This window comes from Aquila chrysaetos, chromosome 16 (genome assembly GCF_900496995.4).
Source record: "Aquila chrysaetos chrysaetos chromosome 16, bAquChr1.4, whole genome shotgun sequence".
NCBI lineage: Eukaryota > Metazoa > Chordata > Aves > Accipitriformes > Accipitridae > Aquila > Aquila chrysaetos.
In genome coordinates, this window is record NC_044019.1 from 17480680 (window position 1) to 17502033 (window position 21354).

General features: G+C 44.6%; 1 protein-coding gene across 2 annotated transcripts in view; it reads right to left on the reverse strand.

The window, feature by feature from the left end:
* Positions 1-19744, reverse strand: part of SCUBE2 (signal peptide, CUB domain and EGF like domain containing 2) — a 46502-nt gene extending 26758 nt beyond the window's left edge. The window contains exons 1-11 of one of the 2 annotated variants that reach the window (XM_030039649.1): positions 19615-19638; positions 17819-18005; positions 17200-17322; positions 16630-16755; positions 13241-13375; positions 7322-7447; positions 6812-6928; positions 5232-5321; positions 3467-3583; positions 2343-2465; positions 394-510 (exon numbers count right to left, since the gene is read on the reverse strand). In XM_030039649.1, the coding sequence (XP_029895509.1) occupies positions 394-510; positions 2343-2465; positions 3467-3583; positions 5232-5321; positions 6812-6928; positions 7322-7447; positions 13241-13375; positions 16630-16755; positions 17200-17242 (994 nt within the window). In that variant the 5' untranslated portion in view covers positions 17243-17322; positions 17819-18005; positions 19615-19638. Of the gene's footprint in view, positions 1-393; positions 511-2342; positions 2466-3466; positions 3584-5231; positions 5322-6811; positions 6929-7321; positions 7448-13240; positions 13376-16629; positions 16756-17199; positions 17323-17818; positions 18006-19614 lie in introns of both variants that reach the window. The other variant, XM_030039650.1, reaches the window with a different exon arrangement.
* Between the last annotated feature and the right edge of the window lie 1610 nt (positions 19745-21354).

Sequence of the window (21354 nt, forward strand, 5' to 3'; positions counted from 1 at the left end):
AGGGCAACCCACAAAATCGTATTTCTAGGTCATCCAGAGCTTCCTGTTCTTTAAGTCATATTCCACTGACTTTTCATTGAAGTCAAATGAGACTTCTGCATGTGAAAACTCTATCAAATTATGGCTTTCATATCCAGGTGCAAAACGCATCCGTTTGTTCTAATAGTCACAGGTTCTTTCTGGATGCAGGGCGGGAAGGCAAAATCATTTAAGCAAAGACAGAAATGAGCAGGATAAGTTTCTACTTTTGCTGTGTCTCCTTATCATGGCAAAGCGTAAAATTTACTCTATGTGCCTACTGCATATACATAGGCTTGTGTCTTGCACAGACACTAATTAGACCTGTGGCAACAGCACTCTGAGCATGGCCTGTAGCATCTTTTTATAACTCACCTCCACAATGTGTGAAGCCATAGAGAGCATATCCTTTGTTACAAGTACACTCGAAGGTGCCTGGATGATTGATGCACGTGTGGTCGCATGTCCGTTCAAAAGAGCATTCATCAACGTCTGCAAGTTTTAAAGGGGTACATCAGTATCTCTCAGCCTGACAAGGGAGCACTGATGAGCTAACAAAGTTGGACACAGAGATGTGCAGATGTATGTAAACTAAGCAAATTCTTTTAAAGCAAATAATGTAACATAATGAAATGACAACTTTCAAAAGAACAATTAGTTTGCCAAACAAGCTTTTTCTTGGCAAACATGAAAACTGCTGCTACATTTTTAAAACTTATGGTTAAAATAAAGTATTTCTCTTCTACGGGAGAAAACAAAAGCTGACAAAACTCTTATTTCATTAAAAAAAGTCTACATACGGTCTGCAAAAATAGATTTACAAAACAAAGTATTGCCTTTGTTTTTTCCCCATAAATGAAAGTGAAGGCCACATTTTTAACTCTGTATGAATATGCAGTGCCTGATTTAAGTCTGCTGAAAATCACCATGTTTCAAGATATACCTGAAGACAGATGACTGGAATAATGTGGTGAATTCTTCCACGGATCCATGATACTGTATATTTAGACTTCAATGTCTGTCTCTAAAAGCTGCTGAGATATCTGTTTTCTCCAGTGAAAGTTTTCCTTGGCATTACAATCACTTTGCACACATCTTCTTTGTAAAGCACAGTTAGTATAATAGCCTAATCATGATCTCAGTGAATTGAATGGTAAAATGGTAAAATTTCCATCACTTTCTGAGGCCCTAAATGTTTATTATACCATCAAAAGCACCTAAAACTTCTGTGCTAGTACATTATGCATGCCATGTAAGAATGTTGCAAAAAACAAAAAAGTTCACATCAACATCACTGACACACTACATCATTCTTTTTTCTTAGGCTTTGGCATGCTTCAAAAAACAACTTCTGAAACAATCTAGGGAAAGTAATAGAAGTGACAGGGACAAAAGGGAGACACAAGTCTTTAAAATACATTCATAAACAGATTCCATTAAAAAACCCACAAACTATCTTGGAAATCTTATGTTATGTTTTTATAGTGAGGTTGTTCCATATAAATAGTTGTCCTTCTTTGTCCGATTTAAAAAGGGTAAGAATGCACCAAAACCCCAAGTGAAAATTATTTTCTGTTGGTCAGTTCAGCTTTCTGAAATTCACTATTAATGTCAGCTGGTTGTCTAGGAAATGGAATTACTCACCTCCCCAGTTGGCTGATTGGCTTTACATTGTTTCATACTGTAGCTTTTCCAAAACCACAGACCATTTTGATCTTTACATTTTAATGTATTTAAACAGCTTAAACAGGATTGCTAACTCTATATGTACAAACCATTAGAGAAAAGCAAATAATTTTTGTAAGTCTCACAGGAGAAGTCCATGTCATCCTAAAAATCAAATGCTCTACGAAGTTTTAGGGAATAGTGATTCCAGTCTGTCAACAGGCTTATAATTTCATAGATCACGTTATATCTTTTTTTCTTTAAATAATGAAGTCATGTCATCGAAATGTCCCATTAAGAAAAAACAATTTCACTGCAATGGTGAACTAGTCAGTAAAATGGACAGAGAGATATTGTCTATTTTTCCCTGTAAAATATTTTAAGATCATTAACAGAAGGGGGGGACACATTATGCTCATAAAGAGCTTTTCAATATGATGCTAACTCTGTCACTTCCAGATGATAGTTCACTGTGCTGTTAAACATACCTCCTGCAATAGTATCAAGCCAACTATATTAAGTCAACAGCTGTTTCAGAAAGCAAAAAAACAAAATTGAGGCATGGAAATTATTCTGGAGTCCATTATCACTTCATCATTGTAGTAGATGTCCAAGCCATGCAGATTTGTTCTACTTCTCTGCCTTTCCAGTGCACATACCTTGACAAGACTTCTCATCTGTTAATAATTTAAATCCTTTTCTGCAGCTGCAATCAAAACTGCCAACAGTGTTTTTACAGAAATGATCACAGCCTCCATTATTGGACTGGCATTCATCAATATCTGTAACAAAAAAAGTGCTTCAGCAAATAAATACAGTACATTCAACATACTTCCACTGCCAGATCCAGAAAATAGTCACATCCAATTGGTTAGAGAAGCCCAGAAACAAACTTGAGCAAGAATACTAGAAATTTTAAGGAAGATCAGATCCAGCTCTTAAGAATGATCTGGCCCATTCAGCCCCGTGACAATGTTATTTAACATATTGCTGTCAGTTACATTTGGGTACATGTATTCAAAAAAGACCATTTCCCCAAGTTCTGTTTGGAAACACTTTGACTAAACGCTCTCTTAAGGTTTTAGCTTTTTAAACATTCTCTCCACTTCCTCTTCCTAAGCCCTACAGAAAGCTCAGACAGAGGAGACTTCCTGAGCTACCCTGTCCTTTTCATGCCAATATTAGAATGAGTTCTTTATCTAATATTGACTCAGGCATGGGTATTCCATCATTTTTGCCTAGTAGAACAGTCTTAACATCTAATTACTGGAAAATATATTCTAATATACAACCTAAATGTCCCTTTGCTCCTTTCCAGTACTCTCATTAGAGCTGCTTGGACCTGTATAAGTAATTCTACTCACACATCCCTGTTTACACACTGGTATTTACTTACAAACTGCTCTAATACCCAGCTGACTGCAGGTAGAATACCAGACTATTGGACTGTATGCCTGTAAGAATCTACATGCCTACCTCTTCCAGTACTGAGCTCTACTTTACCACAGACCTGTGTTACCTCCTACCAAAGCTCATCTGTGAAAAATGAAGCCATCTTGGCAGGAGGGGTGGAAGTGGTGAGGAGGAGGGCAGAGAGGCAGAGATTCTCTGCACGTGATGCACCTGATGCGATGGAAACTGTGTGTCTACCCCTGGCTGCAGTCCTTTCTTAGGTCAGATTACACATACTGGCTTTCCTCTGGACACTGAATTACATTCATTTGGAGATTAATACCTTACAGTAAGGTGTTGGTACGAACATGTCCACGAGTATAAAATTTACCTTTACATGTCTTCCCATCAAACTGGAGTGTGAATCCAACAGGACAGCTGCAGTGAACTCCAGTCGACGTATCTTTACATGTACGATCACAGCCGCCATTATTAACTGCACACGTTTCTAGCCAACAAGATAAAGCTGAAGTTTGCTCAGGGGTATTATAATGGTAACAAGAAACACCACGTGATACAAGGCACGGTTCCAAGCACACTGCTATTCAACCATAGTTGAATTTAGTCTAGTATACATGCGCAACTACTCAACTACTAAATACATGTGTTGGCAAAATCCCTGCCTCAGCTATGTGGAGGTTTTTTGCACAGACTACAAACTAAAATATTGTCTCTGGATATTCTTGTCCTTAAACACAAATCCCCACTCCTTGATGATGAATCTGTTCCTGCCAGTCTGTTTCCTTATGCCCACACTCAATCTTGGCTGATCCTCTGACACTTCCCACAAATGCTCAGACACCTGGTTACACTCAGCACTTCTAAACCTGTTTTCTTAAATCCCTCCCCAACACCCTTTCACATGCTACCTGTGCTCCCAGTCATGGTGGATTACACCCACACTGAGGGTTCCTTCAGGCTTGTAACCCAGGTGCCACCTCAACCTCATGTTCCCCTAACTTCCCTCCTATGCAAACTATGCCTAAATCTCACCAAACCTTTCTAGCGAATACCCCTAAAATACAGCTCTTCACATCCAACTAAACAGAAATAACTCTTCGGTATTCGTCTTTTAGTCAGTCTAACCACCTCAGTCAGTTCACTGGCTGGACAAATGCAATTTTATCCAGCACATATTGATTCAGAGAGCTGCTAAGATCATCTTCTGTCTGCTTTCTGAAATCCTCTCTTTCTAGCTCTGTCTCCTAGTTTTCTGCAGCGTCAAGCATATGCTACTTTTTCTCAAGTTTTGAGACCTTTACTGGTTTATTCCCTCCCAGTCTTTCATCTCACACTCAATATTGGGAGGCTGTGTCCAACCTCCATGTGAAGACAGAGTGCCTCTTCTTTCCTCCTCTTTCCACAGAAATGTCATTTTTTTGAAAATGAGGCTATTCATGTAGATGTCTAAATATGGATTCAGGAGCTCAGAGCTAGCCCTATACTTTTGGTAGTTCCTTTTCCAGCCTCCATGCTCCATGCCACTTCTGTGGCAAACGCTAATAAGCACAGTAAATCACCGTGACACCTGGAGTAAGGGCTTTTGGGAAGCGGACATCCACTGACCCAGCTGCCCTGAGACCACAGTGATGGTTTCTCATGCCAGTGCCTTCCCAGTAGCAACAGACCCTCAGAGGCTGGTATTCTGGGCAAGATGCAAACACCACTAGGAAGAGTAAGATGGCCTTGTAGCCTAACATGTCTTTCTAGATGCAATCCACCACTGGGCCCAATTCTCTTCCATGCAGAATTATACTTTCAATTGAAGAGAAGCAGGTAAAACACTGCTTCCTCCACAATCGCTTGGCTAGAACTGTAGCATAGAAGGGATTGTACTGCATTGCCATGATGAATTCGAACCATGGAAACATATGCTACTTCAAGGGCAAGTTCCTGACACCTCCTACTGACCATCATAAACAATGTACATAGTTTCTTATACATTATGGAATAATATTATTTTCTTAAAAGGGAGTGAAGCATCTCAGGCAGAATTCAGCCCAGAGCTATAATGTTTACAATAAAAAAAAAAAAAAAATTCTTCAATTTAAAAGGTTTCAGCAAACATCAAAATTATTTTGGATAAGCACTTTTACCCATAAGCAACCGTCGCTTCACCCTCTTGTCCACGTCAGCTCCTGCTGTAGTGTTTCCCTCAGAAATTTCAACAGCAGCCTCTTCCCTCTCTGTAAGGAACATGAAAAAAAGCAAATGAGTAAAGGTGCCCTGACCAGAAGCCTCATCTGATACCCAATTGTCATGATTTAACCCCAGCCAGAAACTAAGCACCAGGCAGCAACTCACTCACTCCCCCCCTCCCCCCAGTGGGATGGGGGAGAAAATCGGGAAAAGAAGTAAAACTCGTGGGTTGAGATATGAACAGTTTAATAGAACAGAAAAGAAGCAACTAATAATGATAATGATAACACTAATAAAAAGACAACACCAATAATAAAAGGATTGGAATGTACAAATGATGCGCAGTGCAATTGCTCACCACCCGCTGACCGGCACCCAGTTAGTCCCCGAGCGGCGATTCCCTGCCCCCACTCCCCCCAGTTTATATACTGGGCATGACGTCCCATGGTATGGAATACCCCTTTGGCCAGTTTGGGTCAGCTGCCCTGGCTGTGTCCCATCCCAACTTCTTGTGCCCCTCCAGCTTTCTCACTGGCTGGGCACGAGAAGCTGAAAAACCCTTGACTTCAGACTAAACACTACTGAGCAACAACTGAAAACATCAGTGTGTTATCAACATTCTTCGCATACTGAACTCAGAACATAGCACTGTACCAGCAACTAGGAAGACAATCAACAATATCTCAGCTGAAACCAGGACACCAGTATGTACGCACATGCAAACAGCTGGATTGCATGCTGAATTATCAGAGACAGTTGGAACTGACTAGGCAGAAATAATTTTTTTTTAAAAGAAAGTAAGAATGAAAATCACGAAGACCCTTCAGTCAAAACCATGAGAATACTTTGCTTTTGTTGCTTCCGTTGTTTGCTTCAGTTTTCTTAACAAAACAGAAGATGTGCTATGGATGTAGTGAACAGAAACAAGATAAAAGAACTAACTGAACTGTCATGAATTGTTCTGTTAAAAGCACACTGTTATCATCTATCATGGACTAATACAAGGACCAGCCAGTTATGCCTAAGCATTTGATTTCAATCAACAGACAACAAACTCTTCCAGAGACTGGAAGAGTTTGTAAATCTTAAGTGTTTTCTTTACTGGATAAGTGCCTTGCAAAAATTGTACTTTAATTGAATTCAGAGTTCTGGTTTTAACAGACATACTGCTTTACGTCTGTTTTTAACAGACGTACTGCTTTACGTTACACTCTGGCTCATGCTATACAAGAAACTGAACCTAAAATATCCTAGAGGGCAGGGAATCTTCTTTGGTTAGTGATGGGCCTTGTGCGTCAGAGGCACCAGTGATAATTACAGGCTGCAGTAGCATTAGGTAGCTACTTATGTAGGGAAGCGTTAAGTTGCCTGGACCCAACCAACTCACTCATGCACTAGCAGGTTTCTTAGTTTTGCATTCCTTGACATTTTCTAGCCATACTCTTATGAGGAGCATTAATCATGCACACACAGCAATGCCACACCAGTCTGGAGCTAGTCATCAATAGAAAACTACTTCCCTCCACTGTATACTGACCCAGGCAGGTTTTCCCATCCACATGCATGATGTACTTGGGGTGACATCCACAAATAGGCCCATTATCAGCATCATCACATGTATGTTGACAGCCACCATTTCCATGATTACATGTTACTAGGAAGAAAATATTGGTTACATCTCACAAGCACTTCCAGCCTCTTTGAAAGACAGTGTGCAATTTTGACTCCATTTGACCATCCAGTACAACCTTCCTAACACTCCCCTTTCCTGAAGAACTTTTGAGACTGAAACCCTGCAGAGCTCTCTTGTGGAGCTGAACTTTCCGTTATGAATGATGGCACGACTCCCAGACTACAGATACTGCAGCAACCAATAGACTGGTGTGATAGTGTCCAGCAAAGCCACTGATTCCAGTTTAATTCAAATGCACACAAGTTAGGCGTGTCATCCCAGTTTAGCTATAACATACCAAATCCCATATCACTGCAAACAGAACACTATTTGTTCACTTTGGGAAACCATAAGCATATGCAGAATGTTGCATACAAATGCAGCTCCTCTGGTTCTTGGACAGTTCAAATCCTGGTCGGCATTCACAGGCAACTCCTCCTTTGGGCGTTTCTCTGCAGATGTGGGCACAGCCATGATCTTTATTCATGCAGCTCATGCCTTCTGCAAAACAGGACAAGTGCAAGAGCATCAGCATCCTCAGCGTCTCTGTGTGCAGGCAACAGTCAAATAAAGTCAGTTCAATACACACAGAGACAACAGCCTGCTACTTCTGGGAAGACTCTACAGTTTTAGGACAAGAAGTATAAGCTTACAGACAGGAAAGGTAGAAAGTCCAATCCTGCAAAGTCAATGGCCCCAAGGTTTCTCCATCTATGATCTTTTCTGTGCTCATGTTCTTTGACTGCAAGGTCAAAAAGCAGTGTCCCTAGATTTGTACAGCATGTGCATTCTCATCCAATGCTTTCACTTTATACCAGTGTTTATAAAACCTCCTCATTTCTTTTACAAAAATTGCAAGGTGGCTGATACCTGGCAAGATCAAAGCCTACAACGAAGTTCTTATTTCTCTGCTTAAAAGAGCAGCTACCAGACACAGGAATGCCTAGGCTGACAGTCACAAAAGTCATCCCTATTTCAATTACTGGCCTACAAAGCCTATTCCCAAAGTCATAACCTACCTCAGCAGTGACCAAGCAGTGACCAGGCAGACATGCAGATTGTATGTATGCTGTATGCCAATTCTCTTTTTTTGTTAACCATTTTGTTTTCTTTTTTTTTCTGATTTCAGGAAATACCTGCCAAAACAACCCCACTGGGGATTATCACAGAGTTCTGTATTTCTACACACCTTCCCAGCTGGACAGAATTTAGTGCCAGTGCCTGCTTTAACCAAATGAAAAAGCAATGTGACACTAGTGACTTTCTTCCTTTTGGTGCCCCTCCTAGAAACATCCTCTCATTTTTGTCTCTGACAGTTACAAGCTGTTCATGCACTAGCACTCAATGACTGCCAGAGTATCTTGTCTGGCCTTTGCAAAAAGTTCAATTAAACAGGGAGGAATTGTTCCTAGAATTATTGTAAAAACTTCTTTCACCTTGCCCCATGGTTCAGCTAAATCAATGCCTTTGCCATTGGCAAGACAGTGACGCAATTTGTACACACACAACTTAAAACTACACAGCAGCTGGCTGAGTTATCAAATGGGATGATTAGACCAAATTAAAAGAATAGTCTAACAATACACCACAGATTTTTGCTGAAGTCTTATACAGAGCTACAAAATAGGGAGAGAAGACAAATGAATGCTCTCCTCAGGTATACAGAGAACACACCTTTGCCATCAAATTCTCTGCCTTGGTGCATTTGGCTTTTCTAAGATATGTTACACCAAGATGCTCTTTCTTTTTGGTGAGAACACTTCATTTGAGAAGAGCAAGTGGAGCATACTTTGGCTGCAAGGTCTTATCCCACATTACCTGAAGTGAACTTCTACTGAGTTGAGCAGATGCACAATCAGAGAATGAAAAGGGTGACCATGCTGCTAGAAAGGGATTGTGTGAACAATTCCACACCCTATATATTTTTTAAACTTACACAGCCCTTTTTGCAGCCTTATTACTAACTGAAACAAAAACACTGTATTGGCAAGCAGAGGTCAGCTCGTCACCATTATTCCACTATACTTCAGTTAGGTCCTTGCTCTGCACACGACTATTCTCACCACCTGAAGCACAAGCCACAGTATCCTTTCTCTATCAAGAGAGCTTTAAGCAACAAAAGAATGGATATTACAGAGCCTAGATTATTCTGCTCTACTGGCTTTTTGATTCCTTTCCCACAGTGAGGACTCTGTAGAAGTCTAACAAGACAATGACACTTCAAATCCAGCAGCACACAGACACAGCCCAAGGAGCCCCCATGAAAGCTGTCATCCATTCTTGTGCTGTCAGTCAAGGAAGGAGACAACCTATGAGGCCACAAATTAGCCTATTAACTCTTGTGTTTTTGTGACTTTTCTGTTCTTAAGCATGCAATATGATTTGGTCTGTTAGCTCAGAGGTGTTAGAAAGCATTAAGAGAATTAGCAGCTTAGTTTCTTAACAAAGTTATTCTTTTGTCTCTATTGAGCTACCAAAGGGGAAGCTGTTCAAGCAAGTACTTTGGTAAAGTTCACTGACATCAGACAAATGGTTTAAATGCTCAGGTTGGGATTGCTCTGTTCTAAGCGAGCAGAATTCAATCAGGTCTCCACAGTAAGCTAAAACTGCACTTCCCAAACCAGGGCACATTTTAATAACAAAGTACCCATTGTGTAACAAGGTACATGACCAAACCCACCAAAATCTAGCTGACCCAAGAGCCAGCATTTCATAGAAGATACATACATCCACACATTCTAGCATTTACTGTGAGGCTGCTGCTTGTTTCCAAAGGTGGTAGAAGATTTCTACTCAGCCCCATTTTATAAGGTTGTATTAAAGACATGTCTGTAAAACCATAAATGCTGTGTGACTGCAAACTCCTTCATGGACACAAAGTCTCCCAAGACACATTGTTCCAGAGCTGTTGCAATGGCAGATTGTGGTCGAGAACCAAACCCCAAACAAATATTGGTCAAATCCCACCACATGCTTCCCAGACGCGCAATTTCTCTTGCAGGAGACCCTGCCTTACTGGCACACAAGTGTCTTGGGATGGATGAGTCTCTCCATGGCCACACTCACAGCCAAGAGAGCGGAATCCAGTGCTTGCCTGGCCTAGTGGACCCCAAGCCACATGAGTCCTTCCTGATGACTGGACCTTCCTGAAGTTACCCAGCAAACTTCAGTGAGATCTGAGCACTCTTGTCACTGGCAGGATACAGGCAAAAAGCCAGCATGCTATTTCCCTACCAGGTCACGTTAAATTAATCTCTTGCATGTATGATCTGTGTCTAAATCTTTGTCTTTTTTACACAGAAGATGAGGGACATCAACACCAACCTGCTAAGAACTTTAAGGCTCCATTTAAGGCACATTCAAATGGGTGCTCAGTAGGACAGAGGCAGAGGATGCAATTGTACAAAGAACTACCAGAGATTCTCAGAGGCATCCTCTAATAGCCAAATGGTGAGGAGCATCAGCACAACCAGCAGAACAGGACAGGACGTCCCAGGAACGCTTTAGTCTTTTTACATGCTTCCTACATCCTTGTGTTAAGGCAACTTTTTCCAAAAAGCTTTCTAGTTATCACTGTTCTCCACAGTCAGAAGGACTCTAAGAGCAACAGCTGAGATGGTCCCCTGTGTACGAGCTCTCAGTCCACACAGTGATTTCAAATGTGGCTTTCATCTTGCAGGTCCAATTCGCTGCCATTGATTCAGCCCAACCAGTAGATAGCTGCGACTGTGAAACACCACAAGGGAGAGTAGCAAGATTTGTCATCCATAGCAATAGCAACCACAAGATGTACTCATGAAAAACTCTGTTTTCCTTCAAATTTTTGTATTCTCTAATATGAAACAAGTTAAACACAGAAATAAGCTACATGTGCATAGCTGCCCTGCCAGCTACTGTAGCAGCCTTCCAAAGTAAATCCATTCTCCCACATATAGATGAAGAAGAGCTCATTCAGAGCAGACAGCCAGGGAAAAAAATTGGATTGTGCACAACTTCCCACAACACTCTGAGTTCCTGTAGTTTAAGCAGGGGCTAGGCAGAACCATCAAGCCACTCGGAGCACCCCTGTGCTTCAGACCAACACAGTCACATCAGATGAAACATCAACTTCAATTATCAAACTCTCCCCTAATAGCTACGTGACCTTGAGTCCCATGTCACAGTAGGTGACAGGGAACCCAGAGGATTATTGCAGGTAAACTTGGAAGGGCAGATGACTCTTCGGCTCCCCTGTTACACTGGTCATCAGGAGGAATACAACAGCCCCAAGCCTCTCTATTCCTCCTTTCTCAACTTCAGTTCACTCTTTTTCTGTGTATGTAAAGGCCAGTATTGCAGACCACTAGGAAGGTCTCTCAAGCATTAATGTATGCACCCTCTTAACCGGGCTGGCAGTCAGGGAAAGAAATACTCCCTTGTATTACAGATAAGCAGCAAAACTGAATAGATGGTCTAGGCAGTAGGTGCCAAATGCTGTTTCAATCAACGCTGCGAGGTCTCAAAAGAGAACTAATAAAGTATATACACTGAGAGATGCATACACAAGGCAGAGCACAGAAGACCTAGTGATGAACAGAAAAGCTGAGAACAAAGTGAGGGGAAAGATAAAGCAATGAGATTTGGCTTACAACAGACCTGCCCACCCAAGGGAAAAAAAAAAAAAAAAAAAAAAAAGTGGGGAATCCCATGGAGCACTTCTTCACAGTAATGGGGGGAGACAGGAGGGAAAGAGTCACAGGATGATAACCTGAAAAAAATGGCTTTTAAAGAAAAGAAAACAAACACTTCTGTATTTTAGTATGAAGAAAAAAAGCATTTCAGGCAAAACCAGTAAGGGGTTTTTTTTCTTAAGACTGGTTTCCATAAAAATACTTTTTTATTTAGTAGTTTTTAGGAAAGAATGCATCTTTTTTTCCTCTTGCTTTTCTTTTTCAATGAAAAAAAGAAGACTACATTAAGTGGAAATTCGGTATTATGGAAAAAAGGCCTTTTTTGCCAAAAGGTTAAAAGAAACTAACTGTGTCTTAAAAAAATAAGAGAACAGAGGTAGAATTCCAAAGGTACAATTCTGGGAACAAATATTAATGACAGGAAATGCTGCTGCTGTTAGTTCAGGAGAGTAGAAGGTACTCAAGTAGCAGCAAGGAAGAATAAAAAGATTTGGAAGTTTTTCCTCCCTTGGCATCGGCCAAGACAAGGAGTTCCAGCAACTGATTTTCATCCTTAGATTCATCATCCACGCGCACACACAAACGCACATCACTGCCTGCAAGGCAACATGAAGGGAAATGCCTTGCCCCACTGCTGCAGCCTTCCTGCTTGTCCCCACTCCCAGCTCAGCTCCTGCAGTGGCAAGCTGAGCAATGGCCTGAGAAATCACCATGCATCAGCAGACCCCCGTGAGACCAAGCCCAGTACCAGAGAAGCTGAGAATACAAATTCTTAATTCAAACAAAAGATCAATTCAGCTACATCAGATGGCAGCCACCTCAGCGCACTCATCTGTGGCTGGCCATAAATGTTGATCTCTTCACTATGGGGATTTTTAAAGGGAGATTTGTTTATTCATGCTCAGATTCCTCTTATAGTCATGCCAACGATAAGCCATAGATTAAAGAAAGCTTTGCAGCTTTAAATACTACTTAGTAAGATATTCACTGTACAGTTCAATGGACAACTCCCTGATCTAAGCAACCACTTTAAAGTATTCCCTAAGGGCACCCAAAATAATTTTGTTCAATCCGATGTCTAATTGGACACCCAAGGCTCTCTGATCTCTCAAAGGTCGCTTCATAAAGGTTTCACTCAAAACAAAGAATGTGATTTGAATACCTTTGGGGCTGACAAACAATAAATCTCTTAGCTGAAACCTAAACACTGTACGGGGAATCTAAAAGGTACCCGAAGGTAATGCAGGTATTGCCTTGTAACTAAAGCCGATGGAAACGGCCAGAACTCACTGTCCTTCAATTTGTTGCCGTTCCCTGGATCAGGACACAGCTTAGCTGCACAACAGAGCATAAAGTACCCTGGGAGAACAGCAGTACAGCCTTTAACAAGCACAACACTGCAGAGATACTGGTGGGATCAAAGGGGCAGAAGGGATGTAAAGAGTCTTCAAAGTCACTTAGAAGATTCTGACACACGGCTCCTTTTAAAACGAGTGAGGACTTCAAGACCCTTCACAGCTTCGAAAAACTCAACCTAAAAATACTTTTGAAGCTGCTTTAGAGATTTTGCAGTTAGCTTCTGTCAAAAAATCCTGCTTGGTGCCTGGAGGGAAGCAGCCAGTACCTTCTGAGCGGTGGATGCACGTATGCTGGTTATCGCTTAGAAAGAACCCTTCCTTACAGCGACATTCATAGCTCCCCACAGTGTTGACACAAACATGCTGGCAACCACCGTTGTTGAACATGCATTCATCTGTATCTGAAAGAGAGAGAAAGAGAGGAGGAAAGAGAGATATCAGCTTTGTACTAGCACCAATACACTCATATTGGCAGCAGCCGCTCAATATGCGGTACAGACATCCATCTACTCAGCACATAACCATCCAGGCAGCTTAGACACACCAGGCTAGCCTGTTGTTGTTGTTATTGTGCTGCCACCCTTGGGAAAGTGTATTTTTGCTGCTGCTCTTACCCTGTTCGCAGTTTGCCCGATCAGTCACAGGGCTCCCAAGAAATGCTGGCCAGCTAACCAGAGTTACTGGTTACAACTAAGGCAGAGTAGCCTCGGTGGAGCCAGAAGCAGGGCTCCACACTCCACCTACGTGAACGTACTCTGCCTCGCAGTGCAGCTGGAGAGTACTACCACTCAGCAGCCCGGCACGTTTACATTTAGGTTGAGCATCCATACATGGCTCTCTCTTGCTCAGTGGGATGCAACTTTGGCTCCAAACCCTTCCAAGCTACAAACGGTGTTTTTCCAGAAAGCTCCCCATTCTGAAGCAACAGTGGAACAAGAAAAATACAAACCTCAAAATAAATGTAGCTTAAAACCTATCCCCTGCTCCTTACTGTCACTCTAGCTAGAATTCACACATTACATTTGATCTGGTCATCACCACTTACCATCAAGGTTGCTGCTGTGTCACCTGACTGCAGTCAAGGACAAGAGCAGAATTTCTGGAAATACTTTTAATGTTGATTTTGCAATATTCAGAGCTTTAACAATACCACAGAATATAGAAAGGCTCTGCTTGCAAGATAACCAAGAGAAACAAAGAGTAGAAAAACTTCAGCTAAGCCTCTGAACAACAGGATGCTCACCCCAACCTCCAATTCTCTGCAGTTTTACCCCTTCATAAGCACTGGTTTTTGTAACCACTACCAGCAAAGAATTTTCCTCCCCTAATTTTCAGAAATGCCAATTTGAACAGGAAGTAAAAATGCTCAGTCCCTTAAAAAGCAGGACAAAATGTTGCTGAGGCAAAGCACTGGTCTCATTTGCAAATTCGTATGGAACATCACGTTTGCTCCCCGTTCTGTTCATTGTTCCTGTGCTAATAGTACAGTGTTTTTAATTTAACATTGTAGCATTTCTGGCATAAAACAGCTGTCTTCTAAAAAAGGAAAAAGAGAAAGGCTTTTAGTAAGAAGCATAACACAGTATTACAACAGATTTAATTTCTACTGAAGGCAATGAGTAAGCCAATTGGATGCAAAAGAATGTGACCTGCTGTAGCAAAAAGAGCGGCTGACATATCTCCATCACAGAGAAGCTGAGTATTTTAGAGTTCTACAGCGATGTGAATGTGCAAACAATCATGAATAAACAGCCACCATGAGTCTTTAGTACTACAGATTTGAACTCCAGCAGATGTTTCTGTCTTACAGACCTTGGAAAGCTTTCAAAAAAATCATCTCTTTCCAACAAGTAATTGTCTATTTGGCTTAAACCCAGGCACACAGCCGAGATCTTCAAAAACAAGGGTGAGAGGAGGGCAACCCTGGCGTGAATAAAGTAAACAAACAGATTAAGAGAAGATGTGATCCAATTTGCTGCATGCCAAAATATTTATTTAACGTTTACATCACATCTCAAAACTGGCAGGTCAGGGGTAAAAACTTCATTGTATGTCAATGACATTTTATTTTATTTTAAAAAGTCTGTCATGCAATACTGAGCAGCTTCCCAGTAACACAGCAGGTGGTAAATTTTGGTCTAAGTTATGTCTAGGTCTTACCGATCACAAACAAGTCAGCTGAAGTATGCTCTAGAGGGGCTACTGGATACAAAGAGAATACACCCTTTGGTGGCACTGTAAGAGGCAATGCGTTCGTTCACATTCAGCCCTTCACGGTAACCTCAACTGAACTCCACTGTGTTTACACAAAGGTACTAGAGAAAAATAAGATGGCCTTCCTATTATTCTAAAGCATCAGCAGATATTTTGCTTCCCTCTCTACTTTCTTGAGTGAAATACTTGGAACTTAGTGACGTCATCTTCTCATCCACTTACACTGTAGTAAAGTTAACCTGTGGGCAGGCACCAGGCTCCCAACAAGTAAAACCCAACACAATTCCACGGGAGACTCCAGAGCTTTTCTGATCTGTCCCAGCAGAAGATACAGCCTAGGGGTGGTCTGATCCCCCACCTGATATGCCATACGCCAGTGGGAAATACCCCTGGCCAAGCTAACTACAATCTTAAAATTATGCTGCGAGAGCAAGTTTCCCTCTGACTGACGTGGGCATGGAAGCCTGCCCGGGCACATCCACACTCAGTGCAGCAGAAGAGAAAAACTGAGCCGTCTCTGAAGAAGTAAATGGGACAGGTACCACAGCGCAGGGCAGAGCCATCCAGGGTACCCAGCGTGGGTCCTGGAAGCAGGACAGCTTCATCACCGCGAGGCTCCGTCCCAGGGAAATAACACTGGCAGCATACCACACTGCCAACAGGCTGCCAGCTCACGCCCTTCTGTACGCTGCTGCACCGCGTGCTGAAGAATACTATCACGGTAAAACCACAGGGTCTCGTTACCCATTTTTAAAGGTTTTCACCTGCTGGCGCACAAAAAGCAGGAAACTACCAAGGTCTTAAACAAAGAAAAAGAGGGCGAGAGAGAGTGTGTGGATGCAGGCTCAGGGGACCGTTGCCAGGATTGAACACGTTTCCAGAGTTGCATACTTTGCTTCACAAGAACCACCCAGGGAAACGCCAAGCATTTGGCTTAGTCCCTCTGTGCTTCAGTGGCCTCTTATCATATACAGCTACTGCACACTCCTAATTGTCCTTTCCGAACAGCTTGCAGGTCAGGAAGTACTCAGACACAGTAAGAGTGAGAATCCCACACGTTATAGATGTATGAGAGGAAAGATTTCTAAGCCTGGAAACACACCTGAGAACTGATCCTAAACTAACTTGGGAACAGAAAAGACTAGGATAGCACGTGTTCTTTTACATAAACTCATTTAGCGTAACAATAGATGGCACTTCACACATTTTAACCCAAAGCACTTAACTTAGAAATGTAGCACAATTATCCTCCGCATTTACAGGGGAGGAAAGAGCCACACCGGGATGGTGCATCAGTACCTGGTAATCCTTAGTCCCATAGGTAACATTCTTCTCTAGCTGAGCTGATTCAGCCCAATAGATCGCCATGCATTTCCCCTGGATGCAGTTAAATGGTTATGTTAGCATCACCACTAACAATGTTCATGAACACTCTTCTTACCCAGGCAGTTGTGGCCATCATGAGCCAACATAAAGCCGTCGTAGCAAGTGCAGCGGTAATTTCCTGGAATGTTGAAACACTCGTGGACGCAGCCCCCATTGAAGTCATTATCACATTCATCAATGTCTAAGGAATAAAGCAAAAGTCAACATGACGGATGCTTACTTGGGTGTTATAGACAGTCAGAGATGCGACTGTGTAAACGTGACCAGCAACTGCTGTCCGAAATCATCATTGTCTTGCAAATTGACTACTTCACACATTATTTGTTGAATGTTTCTAAAGGGTGACAAAATGCCCCGAAATTCCCATGTAGCTTTACCTTATAGTTTTTAAGGCTGCTGGATAAACAACAAACTAATTATTAAACCAAGTGATATTAGTAGGTGAAAAGCCATGCAATCTGTTTGCCTTTGATTTTGTAAACGAAGAGTAAATCAGGTGAAGAAACAATGACTATTTTGATTTAAAATCATCCTCCATATTTTAAGTAATTATTTTTAATGGCTCTGTCTTCTTAGAAATACTTCATGCTGACACAGGCAGAGCATAGTGCTTCCATCACTTTACCTTCACATTTCTTCCCTTCGCCAGTGTAACCCACTTTGCACATGCACTTGTACAGCTTCGGGGTGTTTTGACAAATAGCATCTGGGTGGCAGTCATCGAGCCCCAGGGCGCATTCATCCACATCTGTGAAAAGACAAGATTCAGAAGGGACGTCAGCAGGTGGAGAACAGGGCATGTCTCCTGTACACATCACTGATGAGATGATGTAAGGCTGAATGCCTGTTTGTGGTGCATGTGTGCACATTACATGTATTTGAGAGTCAGGACAGAAACATGCAGAGACCACATCTGAACTTAAATTTGTATAATGCTCTACCTGCATATAGATGTATTTGTATGCAATTCAGATACGCTTGTGTTAAGCTTCTGTACCCACTTATAAATACATCCAAAATAATCCATTACGGGCTAGATCCTCCGTCAGATTTAGCTGACAGTTTTACAGACGTTCATTAGAGGCTGTTAATCTTTCTGCTTAACAAAAAACAACTATTGAAAGAGTTCTTGATGACATTCATGACATCACCCTCAGGAGGCCAAATGATTTTTAAACTAACAAGGGCAGTTTACAGAAATGTACTTCCAAAGTCACCACCAACGCATTCAAAGACACACTTACCATTGAACAGATGTATAATTTATAAATAAAGCCAATTTTTTTAACACAAGAATAGTATCTGGTGAGCAGCATTGCCAAATCACCTGGCCAGCCATCACAAAGCACAGCATACTGAAGCAAAATATCCAGGTGGAAACTTCAGATCAGAGGAAATGAGGAGAAAGGGAAACACCAACAGGAGGAAGTCCTGGAGACGAAGCGTAGACAGAAGAAGAGGAAGAAAAGTTATGGGCAGCAGAAGACATCAGCAGAAGTTTTTCATACAGCAGAAGAAAATTCAAATGCAGAAACAGGAAGATTTCCAGCAACTGGCTAAAAGGAAGAGTTGCAGAAGCAGCACCCCACATAGGTACAAGAAGCGACTCCTAAAATAACAGGATGAATTGCAGGACTATCAGCAGAAAGTGACTACTTAAATAGTCAGCCACTTTTCATAGTGGGGATCCCTGTCTAACGGGGAATTTCAGCCAGCACCACTCCCATTTACAATTATAGCATTCATCTCTTTTTCCTTTTTTTTTTTTTTTCCCCCAATCACAAAATATGCCTGGAGGTACTGCAGCAGTTACCAGCTTCAGAAAGTATTCACGTAGTTTTAACTCCTAATGGTGTCTGGCAGTGGGGAAACAAGGCAAAGAGCCAGTGCTCCAGCAGCAGTGCTCTCCCAGCTCTCAGGTGCACACAGAACCGGTAACAGCGATGGGCTGCTCCGATACTACCTCCAGAAAGCAAGGGGAAGGTGGAAAACGGCCGGAGAGAGCGGCAGAATCTGCTGCCTCTCAAAGCAGAAAAGTCAAGCCGTTAAAAACCAGCGGGAGCAGCGAACTGAGGGAGCGAGTCACGCAAGGTGGGGTGCGGGGAATTGCTGAGGGGCCTCCAGCGAGTGGGATTCAGGCAGATGGGGCAGGAGGAAACGACGGCTAGGGAAGGACAGGCAGCGGGCAGAGAGAAGCGTTAGCCGGGCCCGGCGGCTGCGTGCCCCCCGCCCGGCGAGCTCTGCCCTTGCCCGCCCGGGCCAGGGCGGCGGCGGGGGGACGCCTGGCCCGGCAAGGGGGTCCCAGGAGACGCGCACCAAGGAGGGGGCTTCTCTCAAGGCCACGGCGCGCAGAGACGTCAACTAGATCTCACGCCAGCGGCACGACGGCCGTTCTGCTGGTTTATTTTTACGCCAATCCTCTGTGGCCCGCAGCACGCGGGGCGGACCAGCAGCAAAAGCCCCAAGCGTTAACGCGTAGAGAAGCGCGGAAAAGAGGGCTAGAAAAAAATCACTAGGCGCAGGGAGCAAGATTTCCTCGTGTAGTGACAGCAGCCTGAGCTGAAGAGAGACCCCGGAGGAGGGAGGCTGCGAGCAAACATCGCAGCCTTAAACTTGGCAGCAAGGCGGGCGCGGAGGAGGCTGCGGGAAGAGTTACCGGGTTTATTCCTCGGCGACCAACGGCAGATTAAGCCGCGACAGACGCAGAGTTTACTTCCCCGCTCCTTCGGCAAAGGCGAGACGTTAACCGGGCGCCCTGTCCCTCGGGGGTCAGCCCCGCTGCCGGGCGAGACCGCCTGCAAACCGGCCCCTGGAAGTCTCCGGCGCCCCGCTCCGGTGCCGGTCCCCCGCTCGCCCCACCAACGCCCGCACCTCGCCCGCGGCTCCCCTTCCCTTCGCCACCCCCCGACCCCGCCGGGTGCCGGCCCGGCGCCCCGGGGTGGGGGGGAACCCAGCCGCCCCGCCGCCACGGCCGGGCGCCCCGCGGGACGAGCCGCTGTCCAGGGCTGAAGGCGAGCCGGCGGCGCGGCGCGGCACTCACCGGGCAGGGCCAGGGGCAGGGGCAGGGCGGCGGGGGCGCCCGGCGCGGGCAGCAGCAGGAGCAGCAGCGGCAGCGCCCGCGCCCCCGCCGCCCCGCGGCGGCCGCCGGACCCCATCGATGGCGCTGCGGCGGCGGCGGCTGCGCTGCTGCTGCTGCCGCCGCTGCCGCTGCTGCTGCCGCCGCCGGGCGGGAGGAGGCGGCGGCGGCGGCGGAGGGAGGCGTCTGCGGGCGGCCGGCCCGCCTCGCACCGACGGCGGGCGCGGGGCGGCGGGGGCTGGGCGGGCCTCCCCTGCCCGGGCCTCCCCTGCCCGCCCCGCTGCCCCCCCGCGGGCCGCCCGGCGGCACCCGCAGGCGGCGAGCGCACACCCACCCGCACACCCACCCACCCGCACCCCCCGCCCGCGAACCGCCCCATCCCACGTGAAAACCCTCCAGGGACCGCGCCAGCGCACCCACCCGCGGCACTGGCGGTCCAGCACCTGCACGGCACCCCAAACACAGGTGTCCCGCAGAGCCGGTGCTTCCTGACGGTACAGAAAATACCTCACACGCAGAGGGTGGCTGCCAGCGGCAAGTGTATTTGAACCGGGGCTCCCCTTTCTGGAGCGGCCCGCGAAACGGCCTCTTTCCAGCAGAGACAAGCCCGAGCAAAGACCCTCTGCGCCTGCATCCTGTCACGGCCCAGGCACAGACAAACCCGCGCCAGCCTTCCTCGCGTTCCTTCAGAAATACAGCGCTACCGTTTTCACCCAGTAATTGCACCCCACCGCGGCGCGTGAAGTCCCCGTCCGAAGGCCGGACCAGAACCCGCACATGGCGCACCGCCAGCCCCGGCCCACCTCCTTTCCCAGCCAGGGATTTCTCACAGCTGTCCTTCCTGTGGCAGGTAAAAGTGGCCTAGCCGTTACTCGCTGGAATTATAACCTCCTAAATGCCGTTTGACCTTTCAGGGTGCAAGCGAAAGCGGGCTGTATTCTTTTCCGCCCCTCCCTCCCATCGCCATTTCGCTGCCTTTTCTCTTCTGTTTTGTTCTGCGAGAAATACCAAGCTACTTCTAGTTGTAAGGGTGGTTTATACACATTAGTAAATCTTCGGAGTGAAACTTTCCCTCAGTCTTCGTCTTTGTTTCCTTAATGGTAGCTATAAATTACCACTTTCCTTCCGCGCTGGAGCATCAGGCTTCATTGCTTTTGAAATGATCAAAGTAATTCTCTTTCAAAATCCAATGAGAAACAACCCATTGTATCTCCTGGACGGCTTCAGTCTTAGTCAAACTCTTCTATAAATGCATAAAGCTGCTCATTAAACACTCCAAGGGTTCTCCAGCCCCGCACCATACCCCAAGTCTCCCCTTACCAACAGAAAGTAATAAATGAATGAAGACTTTCCCGATAGTTTCCATGATCTCATGAATAAACACTAATACTTACGATGGGAATTCGCACATCCACACACCTCTCATCTGGGGATATCAGTCAAGGTGTCTCTACAAACAATTCTCCCAAATGCACGTGACTACCAGCTACCTCACAGAAAAGCTGTGACGTATTTCAGGCGCTTTCCAGTCAAGGTTCCTCAAGGAACTTGACCAATATTAATTTAACTAAAATTCATCACAAGATTTCACAAAATCTACATATGAAGAGCGTAGCAGAAAAAACAGTAAGAGACATTGAAGAGAAGAGCCATATACCCAAACAACTAAAGGTTCCATACACCCGAACACCTAAAGCTTTCTGA